This window comes from Lacerta agilis, chromosome 11 (assembly GCF_009819535.1).
Source record: "Lacerta agilis isolate rLacAgi1 chromosome 11, rLacAgi1.pri, whole genome shotgun sequence".
Lineage (NCBI taxonomy): Eukaryota > Metazoa > Chordata > Lepidosauria > Squamata > Lacertidae > Lacerta > Lacerta agilis.
This window is the reverse complement of record NC_046322.1, coordinates 19,191,215-19,208,296: the sequence shown is the minus strand read 5'-3', so window position 1 is coordinate 19,208,296 and position 17,082 is coordinate 19,191,215. Positions and strand designations below refer to the sequence as shown.

General features: G+C 42.6%; 1 protein-coding gene across 1 annotated transcript in view; it reads left to right on the top strand.

Annotated features, from left to right (window-relative positions):
* The window catches only part of FGF10 (fibroblast growth factor 10), a 90,612-nt gene extending 73,829 nt beyond the window's left edge, over positions 1-16,783 (top strand). The window contains exons 2-3 of the mRNA XM_033164011.1: positions 7,867-7,970; positions 13,292-16,783. Coding sequence (XP_033019902.1) covers positions 7,867-7,970; positions 13,292-13,510 — 323 coding nt within the window. The 3' untranslated portion in view covers positions 13,511-16,783. The remainder of the gene's footprint in view (positions 1-7,866; positions 7,971-13,291) is intronic.
* The last annotated feature ends 299 nt before the right edge of the window (positions 16,784-17,082 follow it).

The window sequence follows — 17,082 nt, the reverse complement described above, 5'->3', positions numbered from 1 at the left end:
TTAGGATCAGAGTTTTCCTTCTCCTACATGGGCTACCTCCCCAGGTTGATGATGCCCACCTGCCTCTCACTTTCTACAGCACATGCACAAACTGCCTTCTTGACCATTGGACCCACTATTAGCCTCATCTGCTCAATCTACCAGAGCCTGCAGGGGAAGTTGCTAAATCACTGAGGATTTGAGCAGGGGCGTTCCTAGCCCCTTGGCTGCCCGGGGCGGGAAGCCAAGAGGCACCCCTGGGGGGCGGGGCATCGTGGCGCGTGCGTGTGTCATGTGACGTACGCACGCGCGGCGACGCCCCGCCCCCGGGGTATGCCGGGCGGGGGCTTGGGGGCCTCGGCGGGCTGCAAAGAGCCCCGAAGCCGCTGCCGTAGCACAAAAGGGTGCCAGGCTGCGGCTTCGGGGCTCTTTGCAGCCCACCGAGGCTCCCGAAGCGGCGGCCCGGCATCCCTGGGGGCGTGGCATCGCTACGTGTGCGTCATGACGCACGCACACGCGGCGACGCCCCGCCCCCGGGGATGCCGGGCCGCCGCTTCGGGAGCCTCGTCCGTGCAGCGCTGCTGCTCCTGGGGTGACGGAGGGAGCGGCGGCGCGTGGGAGTGGTGGGAGGGGCCGCCGCTTGTAACCCCACGCGCTGCCGCTCCTTCCGTCACCCCGGGAGCAGCAGCACCGCACACACCCGCCTAGGGGCGGCACGAGGGGCGGCCCGCCCCCACCGCCCCCACCCTACAACGCCCCTGGATTTGAGAACAATTGACTACTCTTGCCTTGTTTAGCCAGCCAGTCGAAGCCATTTCCCAGGATGTGGCCACTGTTGCATGCTGGCAGTTTCTAGGAGCCACAGGTGAGAACTGAGTGCAGGGTAGGACCAAAGGTGGGCAAACTACCTCAGAAGGAGCGTGACGTGTCCCCTGCCAGAGCTACTACTCCTCCCCTAACACCCCTAACACCCCAATAAATAATGATAATGATGATGATGATGATATGTTAAGGTGAGAGTTGAAAGGTTAAATTCAGGGCAGGGGTACACATGCAAGGCCCCAGTCTGGCGCTGGGTTGTTTATCAGATCTTCACGCAACTGGGGACCTATGCAGGTGCTGTTGAACCCAGAGTTTTTAAGAATGAATTTGTAGCTGATGGTCTGTTCCTTTGGTCACATGTCACTTTTTACAGAGTGAGTAAAGGTCTTTCATTTCCATACTAGAAGCAAGTTGTTCCTAAACTGAGAAAAGTGAGTAGGCTGTAGTCGCACCCCTTATTTGCCCTCGTATTCCTTCAGCCAGCAAATGTCAGAGAATGAGAACATGCAAAAGGACATTTGTGGTGTGTGTAGGGGTGGGGGGTGTATGAATGATGCCTAGCATTCTCAAATTCTAATCTTGTAGATTAGAAGGGAAGCTCTGCGTACACCTCAGCTATGGTGAACTAGCTTATTGTGATGACATTTTGTCTGCAGCTAATGACTGCTGTCACGGTGAAGCACTTCGACTCAGTACCACTGTCTCTTATCTACCAAATCTCTCCTCTGAACTGAGCTCACAAAGTGACAGTTTGCACCAGTCAGAGGGAAGTGGTGTCTCCCACGACACGCCCACCCGCCCCAGTCCCTGCACTCAGAAGCTGGGATGATGCTTGCACACATGCCACGTGAATTAAAATATTAAGCAGACCTTACAGATCTTTCACAAAAGCTGTATTATTATTATTTTTTTTACAAATAAAGAAAAAGTAGAGGTGGGGGTAGTATGTCATTCCTGAATATTAGCTGAATAATGGTTACAGGTAGGTAGCCGTGTTGGTCTGCCATAGCCAAAACAAAATAAAGAAATAAAAAAATTCCTTCCAGTAGCACCTTAGAGCCCAACTAAGTTTTTTCTTGGTATGAGCTTTCGTGTACATGCACACGAAAGCTCGTACCAAGAACAAACCTAGTTGGTCTCTAAGGTGCTACTGGAAGGAATTTTGTTGTTGTTGTTGTTCTAAATAGTGGTGACGTCGTGCGGCAGCATGCCAGAAAATCTTGAGGATCTTTTTTAAAGCCCAGCAGCTATATCATTATAAATGATAAGTGCGGAAAGGCCCTTTCACAAAGATGTTTTGTTTTTTTAAGGCAAGTCCAAAGGAATGCTCTAAGAAACCTCAATGCAAGCAAGAATTCTGGCAAGCAGCTGGACAGAGATTTAGTGGCTAAGATTCATGGCTGAAAGGGGGTTTGAACCCAAGTGCCCCTGGATTTGTACTCTGCACTGTTACTTTCACTTGTCTTGAATATTTTCCAGAAGTGAAACTTTTCAAATATTTTGTTGTTTGGGTTAAGCAAGCACAGTGTTGTTTTGAACATCTATGCATGGGATTCGACTCAGTTGTTGCATGTGCAGAATGAGGTCCATTTACAGAACGGCACTTCCCACGCCCTGAAAGGCAGAACAGAAAATGTTTAGGGGGTGCACAGGGTGCATGCAAGGAGGCAGTCTTTTTGCACACAGAGACCTTGTTCCCTGTGCGCATACTGCACTTTGTGCTGCAATGAATTCCAGCCAGTATTTTAATATTTTACATTGGATCCTATCATTCCCATTGAGAGCCAGTTTATAAATTACACAGAATTAGATGGGAGATCCTATGGTAGGAGAATGAGTATACCACTACATCACACACTTTTCAATTATGTCCCTATTTCTTCTTCTTCAACAACAAAATTATCCATATGTAGCCAGCTAATAAACCAGACTGACAGGTTTAGCACAGCGCTCTGCCCAATCTGCTAGTTTATTGTGTGCAAGAAGTGTGTTTTTATGTAGGGAAACATGAAAAAATAAGACAGACAGACACACATGCAACCTGAAACGGTAGATCCCAGAATTCCATCACCTCTGGCAAGTACTTTATTCTGCATAATATGTAGAACAGCTGAGGTCTGGATCTGCCGAGAGGCAAGAAGGAGAAATGCCTTGTACATCTGATATTTTGTGCTATTTTCAGAGAGCTATTTGGGACCAAACTATGTTGTTCAGTCGTTCAGTCGTGTCCGACTCTTCGTGACCCCATGGACCAGAGCACGCCAGGCACCCCTATCCTCCACTGCCTCCTGCAGTTTGGCCAAACTCATGTTAGTAGCTTTGAGAACACTGTCCAACCATCTCATCCTCTGTCGTCCCCTTCTCCTTGTGCCCTCCATCTTTCCCAACATCAGGGTCTTTTCCAGGGAGTCTTCTCTTCTCATGAGGTGGCCAAAGTACTGGAGCCTCAGCTTCAGGATCTGCCCTTCCAATGAACACTCAGGGCTGATTTCTTTGAGGATGGATAAGTTTGATCTTTTTGCAGTCCATGGGTCTCTCAAGAGTCTCCTCCAGCACCATAAATTCAAAAGCATCAATTCTTCGGCGATCAGCCGAAACTATATGTGACATTAATTGCATGGTTTTCTCTTGAGTGCAGGCTTTTTCTTTCATAAAATGGTAATCTGGATCAGGGCCATTAGGAGGTAGGTTCACTCCTGCATCTGCCATTTGTGTTGGCGGGGTCAGGGGCAGGCAAAGGTATTGAGGCTACTGGAGAGGCAAAGGGTTAATGCACCCCTATCACCCACATCAGGGTTCTGATCTGGAATTGGTCATCCCCACCTGGCCAATTTGGAACTTTTATTGTGGGTTTGGGAAAACTTTTGACCCTCCAGATGTTGCCGAACTACAACTCCCATCATCCCTACCCATTGGCTGTGATTGTTGAGGCTGATTTAGGTTGTACATCATCTGGAAGCCCTGAAGTTGCCCACACCTGCTTTGCAGCATTATTACTAAGAGAAAGAAAGTATTAAGTGGATACCGTTACTTCAGGCATTAATTAGAGAAAGAGTAAACCGGCAACTTAAAAAAAATCAATAAGGAACTTTGGGGGAAATTGTGAAACTACAGTATTTAAGATCCGTCTTCCAAACCCATAGCTTATACAATGTTGCTGCAGTCAAATGATGTGTTCTTATTATTCCATTTTTACAGAACAGTGTCCTCACATGCTTTCTGTTATAGTTTGTACTTTTTAAGACATGCTTCTTCAATCCAGCCCTCCAGGCTTGGAAACTGACAAGATAAGACCCAGATCATGACTTTCCTTTAACATGCAGGCAAATGGCTCAAACACTCAGATATGTCAGGCATGTAGTTGTTTGTTGCTTTTCATGATTTATATCCTGTCTTTCATTCTAATGTCTTTTTTACAGTGGCTTGCAACAAGTTGCAATGGTACAAAAAAACAACAGCCAAGATTGGCACATACATACACAGTCCCAGGGCAACTGTTGCTTGGAATCTTTCTTTCTTTCTTGAGTCATATTCACATAATGCTAGATAGATGATTTCTTTACAGATCCAACTAATCCAGCATCCTAAATAGGAAAGCAAGTTTTATAACCGCTTGAAAGAATATAGGTGTTCAGTTTAAGCTATGGTCTGCCTTAGAGAAGAATTACAAATTCTGTGGGAAGAGTTCTTAAGTGATTTGACTAACTGCTGCAGATTCTAGAGGCTTTAGGGTTTCGTGTATCTTGCAGTATTGTGAAAGTGAACAGAAAATATCAATGATTGTCAGGTTGAGCCTTCTCACGTAAGCCCAGAAATTCTAGTTAAGGTTCTAAGAACCAAGAGTGAGTACACACTCTTCAGGAGAGTAAGTTGAGAGTTTTGAAGCATGGCTCTTCAGTTAGAAGAAGAAGAAGAAGAGTTTGGATTTGATATCCCGCTTTATCTCTTCCCAGAAGGAGTCTCAAAGCGGCTAACATTCTCCTTTCCCTTCCTCCCCCACAACAAACACTCTGTGAGGTGAGTGGGGCTGAGAGACTTCAAAGAAGTGTGACTAGCCCAAGGTCACCTAGCAGCTGCATGTGGAGGAGTGGAGACGTGAACCCAGTTCACCAGATTATGAGTCTACCACTCTTAACCACTACACCACACTGTTGCCACTTTCTGTAAGCCTTTGTTATGCCTGTTTGTTGAAGGTCTGGCATTACATAGGGAAAATGAAACCACACTTCTGTTCACTCTACTTTTATCTCTGCCACCTTCACAACACCCTTTTCCTGTTACTCTCAAGAATATTGACCGGGCTAATGCAACCTACGGAGTTATTGGCATGAATTCGAGTTCAGCTTTCCCAGTTTACCACTCTCTTGAGAGTTGACCTCAGAAGCCACATTGCCCACAATCCTGATTCATCTCACTTTTTGCCAATTAAGCTAGAAATGCTGTATAGTCTAACAGTACATAGTGTGCACCTTGCAGGTCTAGACCATAAACCAACACAGTTAATGCAATGAAACCCCAAGATCGGGACTTGTGTTTGGAGTAGAAGAGGGTGGATATAACTTGGAGGGAAAATTTGAAGAGAGTGTGGAGGGATTTTGTCAGTGGATAGTTGGAAAAGGAAGACAGTGGCAGGTAGAGGGGACTAGCTGGGTGCAGATAAGTTTAGAGCAGGGATGGGATGGGAAACCTGTGGTCCTCTGAATGTTGTTGGACTTCAGCTCCCATTAGCCCCAGTCAACTTGGCCAATGGTTTGGGATGATTGGGAGCTGTAGTCCAACAACAACTGCTGGCCTTCGGGTTCTCCATTTCTGGTTTAGTAGATTTGCTTGTCCTAATTGCATTCACCCCAGATTTCAGTTTACTGTGGATTTGTTTTCATTGTTCATTAAAACTCTGCCTTTCGTTTACTCTGGGGAATTGTGAGCCCAGTCCATAAAGGGTTTGCAGTATTGCTGGTGCAGCAAGACTATGACAGCATCATTTCTGGTTTGATTTAAACAAGCATAATGGAAAAACATTCCAATTTCATTCCTGTGGCATACAGTGTAAATGTGATAACTTCACTTCTGATGAGCTTCTTCTAGGTTACCTAAATATGGATATAAAGAATAAATGTGAGGATGTGACCCAGTGTTTCTAGAAAAGTGTTGCATTATGATATATTGTACTAAAATGCACCGCATGGGCCAAGCGGCTGTATCAAAGCAAAATACATGGCTGCATCATTCCAGTCCTCAACACTTGCCAGTTTCAGATTTAAACAATCTGCTTTCCCACTCTACGGCACCCAGAAGTTTCACAAACATTTGAAAAATGATACTTTATTAGTCGATCCAACTGCAGTTTGTTTTAATGTGTTGCAATCCTTACAACTATAATATGATAAAAAAATAATAATTCAATTTGAAACCATTTGAGCATAAACTAATAAAATTCCTTGAAAATGCTAATGCTGTAAGGAATTAATCCAACCTGGCATTGCAACAGAAGCCACAACAAACAAACATGTCCTTGTGAAATAATAGCTTGTGTTCTTCCCCATTTCTGTCTAACAAGGGAAGGACCAAAAGCATATCAATCACGACAGGGAAAAGATGCCAGCTGAAGCGACAGTGGGAAACAACTAGGCCGTCCCTACCATTTGCCAACGGTGGATTGCAGCAGAGTGCACATAATCAGGCTGACCATTTTCTCCTTCCTATTTAACAAAAATAGATTAAGATGGACAGAATTTTTTTTTGCCCCTTTCTTTTTGAGACTGCCTTGCCATCTGTAATCTCCATGAGTCAGATTATACCAGGCGGCACCAGTCTGTGTGTACGGCGTTTAACATGTGATGGGCTCCACACCCCATGACCATTGAACCACATAACTGTAGCGTTTCCAACAAACGGTGGCTCTGGAGTCCATTTTTGAAGATTGAGTTCCATTTGATTCTAACTGGAGAAGTCAGCACTGATTGTATTTATTTTCATTCTCACATTCGCACTCCGCCCTTCCTCCACCCTTAACGAAAAACTTGACTATATAGGAAACTTGGCTTTGAAATTGATGCAGGGGCACAATCTGATTTAGGAAGGGTCTCGTATATGACACACCACTGTGCTTGTCCTAATTCACACACAGTGTCTAGGACAGCACAAAGGTCTCTGTAATCTGTACCCATGCATCTCTTAAAAAAAAATGGTACCAGCATTTAGAGATTTTGATTATATCAAGTAGTGTAAACATGTTATAAATAAATGGATATGCAAGATTTCAGACAGCTACTATAAGACCAAAGAGGTAGGTAGATTGGTGTTGATATATTTTGTGTATTGTGTATATGGCCAATAAAGCTAATCTGCTTTTTAAAGTGTGTATTTGGAAGTGCTGGACATGTTCGCACAGCCCATCCCTGTGAAACTCTGCCCATAGTTGTTTGGGGTGGGTGGGGGGAAGCTAAACATATTTTATTATGAACAGACTGGAGTGGTTTTTCTGTTATCTGACTGAGCAAGACAATGTGTGGCATCAGAGTTAGCCTAACTATACCCCAGAATGTCAAACACGCTTGCCAAGAGTGAATGTATCAGCTTTATATGGCTGGGAGATTTAGTTTTATCTTAATGTCCTAAAAGGAATAAAGTGCTTACCACTGTTTCTGTGTTTTGGGATGACTCTGCCGTTCTATTGCCATATGCTATAGATTTAATTTAATGCTGTGGTTCCTATGTCTCTTTTGATAAATTTCAGTGAAAATCTACACTAAGAAGGGTTGAGCTATTTCAATATTTATGGAGTTTCAAATAGAGGAATAGGAAAGGAAACACGGTAATTGAAACAACATTTGTGTATATTCTTGCCGTGAAAGTTTCTGAAGCGGGTTTGTCAGTCGCTCTGGATATTAACAGGATTTGAGTGAGGTTTGAAAAGATCCATTTTAATTCTAGCTCTTTATCATAGTTATCCAAAACATCCGCCCTCCCGCCCCCCCCCCCCACCTCTCTCCCCCTGCTTTAATGATGAGATTCCAAATCTTAGACCTGAAACATTCTCATTTTCCTTTTCTCCTTGGATTGTAGGCATATTGGAGATAACATCAGTGGAAATTGGAGTTGTAGCAGTTAAATCCATTAGCAGCAACTATTATCTAGCCATGAACAAGAATGGAAAAGTCTATGGTTCGGTAAGTATGTTTCTCTGCCTTTATTTATTTAATCTGTTGTATACTGTTCCTACCCTGCTCCCATTGTACTGAGCAGGACTAGTTTTTGGAATTGGGCTGAAAGAGAGTCTGCTAACTAGTTTTCAGAAGCAGATGGTTTTTTGCTTCTAGAGTAATATATAAATACTTCTAGAGTAATGCTACCGGAGTAATTTATCATCTCTGAACAGAGATGGCATAGATTATGGCATTTGATTTGAGGCCATGTTTACTGAAGTTTTAGACCACTGTTCTTCAACCTTTGGTCTCCAGATATTGTTGGACTACAACTCCCATCTTCCTAAGCCAATGTACCAATGGTCAGGGAAGTTGGGAATTGTAGTCCCAAAACATCTGGGGACCCAAGGTTTGAAGAATATTGGTTTTAAAAAATATAAATATCCAATCTTGATCCTCTTATCATCTCACCTCAATCTTATTCCCAAACTTTTTGCAGACCTATTAAATTTCCCCAGTCTATTAATGCTCTGTACAGTTCAGAAAGCAACCCGTTTGCTCTATTTTTAGCCACCATTAAAATAGTTTCAAATGTAGTGAGCGGTTCGAGAGTTCCTCTCCTTTTCTAGGTTCATTAGATCAATCATTTTCTGATGATCTACAACTCAGCCCAAGAAGATGTCATAAACAGATATTTGTGGCTGTCTGGCCAAGCCCCATAATTTGTTGGAATCCCTAGCTAGTTGTTTCCACTTTTCTCTCATGCCCAACTGTTTTAACCATATTGCCTCTTTAATGCAATGAACATTGCTAGGTTGTGCCAGATGCTAAATGATACATGACCATAGCTCAGTGGTAGAGCAACAGCTTTGCACGAAGAAGGTCCCAGCTTCAATCTCAATGTAAGACTGGGAGATCCCCCCCCCTGCTTGAAGCCCTGGAGAGCCACTGCCAGTCGGTGTAGACATTACTGAGCTAAATGGACCAATGGTTTAAGGCAGCTTTCGATATTTCATATTCACTCTGCCTAATTCCTGAACTATAGGAAGCTGCTTTATCACTTCACACCATACGTTCTAAAGTTCTTTGAAACCGCTCTAAACCGTCATGGCTTACCCAAAAGACTTCTGGAAGCTGTAGTTTGTTAAGGGTGCTCAGAGTTGTTAGGAGAATCCTGTTCCCCTCCCAGCGCTACAATTCTGAGAGTGGCTTAACCATCAAACCTTCTTCCCAGGGAACTCTCGAAACTGCAGAAGTTTTTGTTGATGGCAGGGATTGGAACGGGGCCCTTTGGCATCCAAAACATGGGCCCGTCTACTGAGCTATGGCTCTTTCCCTAACTCTGAAGCCACCTCCTACCAGTTCAAACTATTTTCCTTCCTGGCAATGGTGCCCTCCCTGTGGAATGCCCCCCCCCCAATCAGATGTCAAGGAGATAAATAACTATATAGCTTTTAGGAGACATCTGAAGGCAGCCCTGTATTGGGAAGTTTTTTATGTTTTTATGTATGTCGGGAGCCGCCCATGGTGGCTGGGGCAACCCAGCCATATGAGCGGGGTATAAATTGTTATTATTATTATTATTATTATTATTATTATTATTATTATTTGATCCCTTTAACTGGTGGTGCCAGGGATAGAACCTGGAAACTTCTGCCTGCCAATCATGTGTCCTACCACTGAGCTATTGTCCGTCCTTTCAAGGTAAAACTACCTCTTCACTCTTGGGTAGGCAATGATCCACTCATGACTCAAAGAAACAGCGAGCGAATTCTCTCATCAGCTCATTTCGCCTAGGAAGCTGGGTGTTAATTATTTCAAGAAATGCTTATATTTGCTTCCTGGATTAAACAGCCCCTGAACTATCATGCCATTTAAGCCTCATTGCTGCCTATGAAAATAAACACCTGCCATTCAGTAGCTACACAATTTGAAAGCCATGTTATGAAATCTTGAATAAAACTGAAGCCTAGCTACATTATTTTTTAAAAAAATAATCAAAAGCTTTTAAGTAATTCTCAGGTGTGTGTTCAGTTTTCTTTTCACCATTTTTGCCAAACAAACTGGCCATGATATGTCTGTCACAACAGTGTGTAACATCGCGTAATGTGAAAGCAGGACTGCAGCAGTTAATTAGAGAAGTGGGAATTGAGATCAGCTCACACAGTTTGCATAAAAAAGGACAATGCCTGCCACTTGCAATTTCTAAAAATACTTCTATTTTAAAAATAATTTATATTGTTGCCCAACAAATCAGATGTGCCATTTCGGCTTCTTAAAAATGATTTAATTGATTGATTTAATCAAGCTGCAGTTCTCCAAGCTAGACATTGATTCATAACATATTTATGCCCAGCTGTTGACTTCCTATGTCGCAGCGCAATCCTGACAATGTCTCCTCGGAAGTAAATCTTACTCAGTTCTTGGAGGCTTACTTCCAGGTAAATGTGATTAGGATTGCAGTCTCAACTCCAAACATCTAAAAATCCACAAAATATTCAATGTTAACTTTTTTTAAAAAAAAAAGGTGTTCGAAATTGATCTTTCCTCCTCCCATAAGTCAAAGAAGGAATGCCTGCCTGCAAAATAGGTATTTAAAAATTGCATATTTTTCCAGAGGCCGTCATATAGTCAGAACAATGGGACCCACATGCTCATGATCCAGATTTGGCTGTCTGGAATTGAGATTAAAAAAAACCCAGGAGGTAAATAGTGAAAGTTCCCTGTTGTCTCTGGTATGCAGAACGTTTTGTACCTTAGCACCAAACCCATGATTAACAGGTTATTTTATAACCTTTCCAGAATGTTCCAGTTAGAACTTTTATTCCCAACAAGACTTCCTATGCCTGGATTCAGACTGGCATAGAAGTTTGGCTTTTATAAGCAGATGGATATGAAAAATAGCCTCAATAAATTTTTCCTAAGCAAAGCTCTCAAAGATTTCCAGCTTTGTTTTTTCAATAAGATATGAGGCATGTGCAGAACATGTGCTTGTGTAGAGCAAAGGCAAAATCAGTTCATAGACTTGATGCTCAACAGAACCTCCATGGAGCTATCCTCATGCAGGGATGGGGGAGAGAGACGATTCACTTCACACATACACAGCTACACTTCGAAATTTGCACTTCTCTGAATTTTGCAATGCAGTTCTCTTGGCAAGTAGCGTCTATGAAAATATGCACTCACTAGGGTAAAGTTTGCATAAAAGTGCAGATATTAGTGCAAATAGCATGCAAAAAGGCAGTCTATAAGGGGAAAATAATGTGTATTGGGCAAAAAATGCATACAAATGTGTGCATATTAGGAGAAATTCACACTATAACACTGACGAACTATTGTGAGAACTTTAAAAAAAATCACAAACTGATATGGGAATGTGGAGAATATAAGAGTGGGAAAATGAAAAACAAAGAGAAACCAAAATTCTCTAATTCGCCAATCCCTATTCTCTTGTCTGAGTCACATACAGTGGTACCTCGGTTTGCGAACAGTCCTGTTTACAAACTATTTGGTTTACGAACTCTGCAAAACTGGAAGTAGTGTTCCGGTTTGTGAACTTTACCTCAGTCTACGAACGGAATCCGAATGGTGGAAGGGCACTGGCAGTGGGAGGGAAAGCACACCTCGGTTTAAGAACGGATTTGGTTTAAGAACAGACTTCAGGAACGGATTAAGTTCGCAAACCGAGGTACCACTGTATGTACCATGTTTCCCCGAAAATAAGACAACACACTATGGCTCAAGAAAACACACTATGGCTTATTTTCAGGGGATGTCTTATTTTAACCACTCCGCGTCAGTACGGTGCATAGCCACGCCTATCCAGGCCGTCTTAAGGGAGGCGGCGTGTCACTATGTCTTATTTTCGGGGTATGGCTTATATTGCACAAATGCATAGAAATCCTGCTATGGCTTATTTTATGGGTATGTCTTATCTTCGGGGAAACATGGTACCACTGCTTAGGCCCTAAAAGCCCTAAACGGCCTTGGTCCAGTATACCTGAAGATGCGTCTCCACCCCCATCATTCTGCCCAGACACTGAGATCCAGCTCCGAGGGCCTTCTGGCGGTTCCCTCACTGCAAGAAGTGAAGTTACAGGGAACCAGGCAGAGGGCCTTCTCAGTAGTGGCACCCGCCCTGTGGAATGCCCTCCCACCGGATGTCAAAGGAAAAAACAACTACCAGACTTTTAGGAGACACCTGAAGGCAGCCTTGTTTAGGGAAGCTTTTAATTTCTGAAGGACTGTTGTATTTTAATAGTTTGTTGGAAGCTGCCCAGAGTGGCTGGGGAAACCCATCCAGATGGGCGGGGTATAAATAAATTATTATTATTATTATTATTATTATTATTATTATTATTTTGTTAGGTTCCTTGGAAAGCAGGAGGAAGGCATTTTAAATGAATTAGGTTAAATTTACTTTCCTATGTTTCTTTCTTTTTAAAAGAAAAACCCACCACACAGGAAACTACCTCATACTGACTGCCTTATACGGAGTCAGATCATTGGTCCGTATTCAGATCATTAGCTCAGTATTGTCTGCTCTGACAGGCAGCAGCTTTCCAGGATTTCAGAGAGGAGGCTCCCTCAGCCCTACCTGGAAATGCTGGGGATTGAACCTGGGACCTGCAGGAAAAGCCAGTGCTACACCCCAGAGATACATCCCCTCCCCTTTAAGAACAGCAGTGCAGCTAAGAATGTGTGAGACAAGCTAGACACCAAGTGTGGTGTGGCTTGTGCAAATTGGCTGTACTGAGAGATGCCAGAATGTGCCCAATGCAGACGTGGCCTGAATCTTCTCTACTATCCTAAGAGTTTATGCTCATCACGCTGTCATTGATGGGCGGATACTGCTTCAGTGTGACCAGATCCCATGCCACACTCCTCTAATATTTGACATGGGGAGAAATCAACTGGGTAGGTGGCTTCCTGCATGAGCCAAGCTGCAGTCTTAAGTTTTTTTTTCCCCTTCTAGGCATGAATGCTGCAGTGTGGGGCACAACCCTGTGAAAGAAATCGTGTAAAAATCAGCCCCACAAAAAGTACATGCAAGTTCATATCCACATCATGCATTTGAAGCACTGTTATATGACATTAACAGTTATGGAGAATCCCGGGAATTGCAGTTTGTCAAGAGTTCTAGGAACTGCAGCTCTTTGACATCCTCACCCTACACAATCTACAGTTTACACGTTTCTCTAGGACTGTTAAAGTGGTATAATAGTGCTTTAAATGTACAGTGCAGATGTGCCCAAAGTTTACCGATTCTTTCTTTCTTGCATCGCTTTGCATTCTAACCTTCTCTCTGTGCATGTGTTTCTTTTGTGTGTGTGTGTGTGAAACAGAGGGAGTTTAACAATGACTGCAAACTAAAGGAGAGAATAGAAGAAAACGGATACAATACGTACGCGTCGCTGTTTTGGAGAAACAACGGGAGGCAAATGTTTGTGGCCTTGAACGGAAAGGGAGCCACGAGGAAAGGACAGAGAACCAGGAGGAAAAATACAACCGCTCATTTTCTCCCCATGGTTGTCGAGCAACAGATGAAGGGCCTGTTCTATTGATAGCAGTTGAACCAAAGATCATTTGTCAGGAATACTTGGTAATCCTCTTGAAGAGGAAAGGCAGAAACAGTGCAGACGTCTGCTTGATTGAAAAGAGGGGGGAAGCCTTTGAAGGTTTTGTGCTCTCTGCTGGCACGTGAAGTACTTCCAATTAGTTCTGTGTCATATCTTATAATCAAGACACAAGCTGAATCAAATGGGATGGGAGCTCTTTCCAGTGTGAACAAAATTATTATTAATAATAATATTATTTTTTATCTCCGTGATAGAACTTAAAGGACATGAGACAATGTATGGAATGATGTTGGGGGGGAAAGTTATTTATGGAATACTAACTCATATCAAAGACCTTCATTGCTCATTCAAGCCTAATGATCCCATGAACAGTTAGGCACACAAGCATTTACTGGAAATTCATGGATCCTCATATGCAGCGATAAAGAAGATTCTGGAACGGTCTTGTGAAAGAAATGAATAGGATTAAGAAATATAAGCACATTAGAGTAAAACTGTTCTAACAAAATAAATAGTATGGTTCCCCCTGCCTTGTATGCTCATGCCATGCTTTTGTACTTCTCCCTAAGTTATTTATTTAATAGGATGTTAAATATCTTTCTTCTCTCTTTTTTTGTTTGTTCGTTTGAAGGATTTTCTCAGTCGCTTCCTGTTGTGTTGTTGTTCTTTTTCCTTCTCTGTGTTTCACACAAGATTGACCAAGTCAGATGTCAAAAAGCTCACGCAAGTGTCCAAGAGCAGAGAATAGATAAAGCTTAGGGCTGTGGTTTTTGTTTGATCTTGTTTGTTTGTTTGTTTGTTTGTTTTTCCTCTTGAAACTGGGTTTCTTTTTTTTTCCTTTTTTTAATTTTGCACTTAAAATCAATAGGATCAGATATGCATGGGAACCGCAACGTGACCTGTGTGCTTTTTGTGTGTGTGGTTTTTGTCAGCATCACTGATAGTCTTTCCCTGCCACAGGAACAAAAGTTCTCATCCTGCATCATCTGAAGAGTCTTGCTGCTGTTTTGAAATGGGCTGAGTTGAACTGGTACCCAGGTGTGCGTTTCTCTCCAACTTATTTCAGTTAAATACCTGATCCCAAAGATGCTGAAATTTAATCAGAGCTCTTCGGCAGGTTTTGTGGAACAGACCATAAATGCACCCAACTGCATCTTATATTGGTGTGATCCTATGTTTTCAGACTAAAGCTGAATTAAGTCTATGGAGCTGCTAACATCTGATGGAACAAATTTGCCTTCTCCTCCTCCCCCCTGAAAAAAAGTAAGACAGAAAAGAGCCAAATCTTTTGACTGCAGTCAAACAATTTCAGAAGAGCCCAGGTGTATGTGGTGTTGAAAAAAATGCAGCCTCAATCTGAACAATCTTCCCTTTTTAACATAGGGCAGCTTCAGATGTTACATAGGACCTGAGGGAGAAGATGTAAGAGTGAATGGCTCTGCTAGTGTAATGAAAACTTGCCTGTGGTCCTCTGGAGAGATGCAGCTGCTTCATATCTCTCTCTGTGGGAAAGATACTAACATTCCAACAAGGAGTGGGCCCATGCTGCTCCTATGTAACATCTGGAAGCTGGCCTACAGCTCTTCATCATCATACTGGCTTTGGATACAACATACATACCACTGGTGTGAAATAGCAAAAGTTAGTGGTAGCCCCTATTACAATCATTTGGAAACAACAGGGAATATGTCCTTAGCTGAAGATATGGGGTTGGGTTGGATGTTCATTTGCTATCTGATGAGAGCATTGTGCATTAACTCTTGTGTTCTCATTCCTTGCCTTTTGAAAACCTGAGGAACAATGGCTGAGTGCAAAATGGCGGAACATGTAAGTGGGGTGGTCAACTTTTTCGTGCAAAACAGGCAGCAGCGAGCCCTAGAAACACCAGGGACTGATCAGGAAGACCGAGTAGTTGTCTCTTGCCTCTCTCGTGTCAACACTGTGATAGTTTGGAGGTTTAGCTATACCTCTGAGATAGGAGCAGGCGAGAGCATTCTGTCAGCTTTATGCCATTTTAATTTTATCCCTTTCTTTGTTTCACTGAAAAGGACCAATGACGTATAAGGCACCTCAAGCCAGCTTTGCTTTGCTCACCATGCACATGGCAATGTGTCGAGAGCTGGTGACAGGCCCTTGTGTCTCTGTCTGACTGGGACCTAACATGGGAGAACTGCATAGTCCTTTCTCAAACCAACTCAGACAAATAGTGATATCTGGAACCCCCTCCCTGCAAAGTGCCTCTGAATCACTGATAGCTTATACAAAGAGCAGACCATGTGATAAAAACTATTCCTGGACTTTGCCATTTCAGTCTGTTACGGAGGGCATCAACATATACTGTATATACTCAGTGTAGAGAAATGAAAATACCAGGGAGATACCAGATTCCTTTCTAGCATTCTTCCTGGTGGTTTTTTGTTTTTTGTTTAAATGTGTAGGGACTCGACTTTTCCATGGGAGAATATTCAAAGAGTGGTCTGAGGCAGTATAGCCTGGAAACAGTTTAACCATGTGATCTGCTGTTTGTGTAGACTAGACGTGAGACTGGAGGTATTCAAGCTGTTGGGGATGCTTTAGCTCTGGATTGGGCAACATGGCGTACAAGGTCCCCTCCAACTCTATGATTCTAACTCTAGAGCCCAGGATTTCCTGCATTTAGCAGGGAATGGGCTGTGTGGCCCACAAGTTCCCTTCCAACTCTATGATTCTGAATAAAGCTGTTTGCCCTCTTTCGGTAGACATTTCATAACCCCTCACTGGCAAGGTGGATACTGCCATTCTTGCCCACTTTAACACTGACTAGACTAATCACACTAAAGTGAACAGATCTACTCTGAAGTAAGTGACTTGAGGATTGCAGCCACTATTATTCATATGTGTATATAACTTCTGAGAGCCAGTCTGAAAGCAACATCTTAAATGTTCTTCATTTATCGCAATATATACAATGGCTCTGAAATGCAATATTGGGCACATTTTTTAAAATGAAGTGCTCCTTTTTTCACAGCTTACACTGAGTAAATGCGATCTTCAGTTAAACATAATTATCAACTTCGTTCAATCTGAAAAAACACCTATATGATTTTTTTTGTTTTACTTTTTTTTTTCCTTTAACGTTAGAAAGCTGTGGATAGTTCATCAATATAACCATAAAGAGATTCATTTTGTTAGAGCAAGTTAAGTAGAATACGTTACATCAAGCCAACATGTACCACTCTCTTCACATTGTATTCCACTAAATAAATGAATAAATGCGTATCTCTTCTTTGCAGTGTCTGTAGTGGGAAACAGAAGTAGTTTTGTTAATACTTTGATTTTGTTCAAAATACTTTAAGGGACTATGTCGATGCTGTGACTTTGATATTTCTCATCACGAAAGAAGCCAGTTTGGTTTCTCATTTTGTTTGGAAATAGAATTTTGATACAGAGATTTGTTAATTGTGTCCCTTTAAAAAAAAAAACCAAACAAACTAATGTATAACCTCTACAAAGGCTGATGATTTTGCAATCTGTTATTATCTATTAGCTACTTACCCAAGTCCCTGTTAAACCAGCAT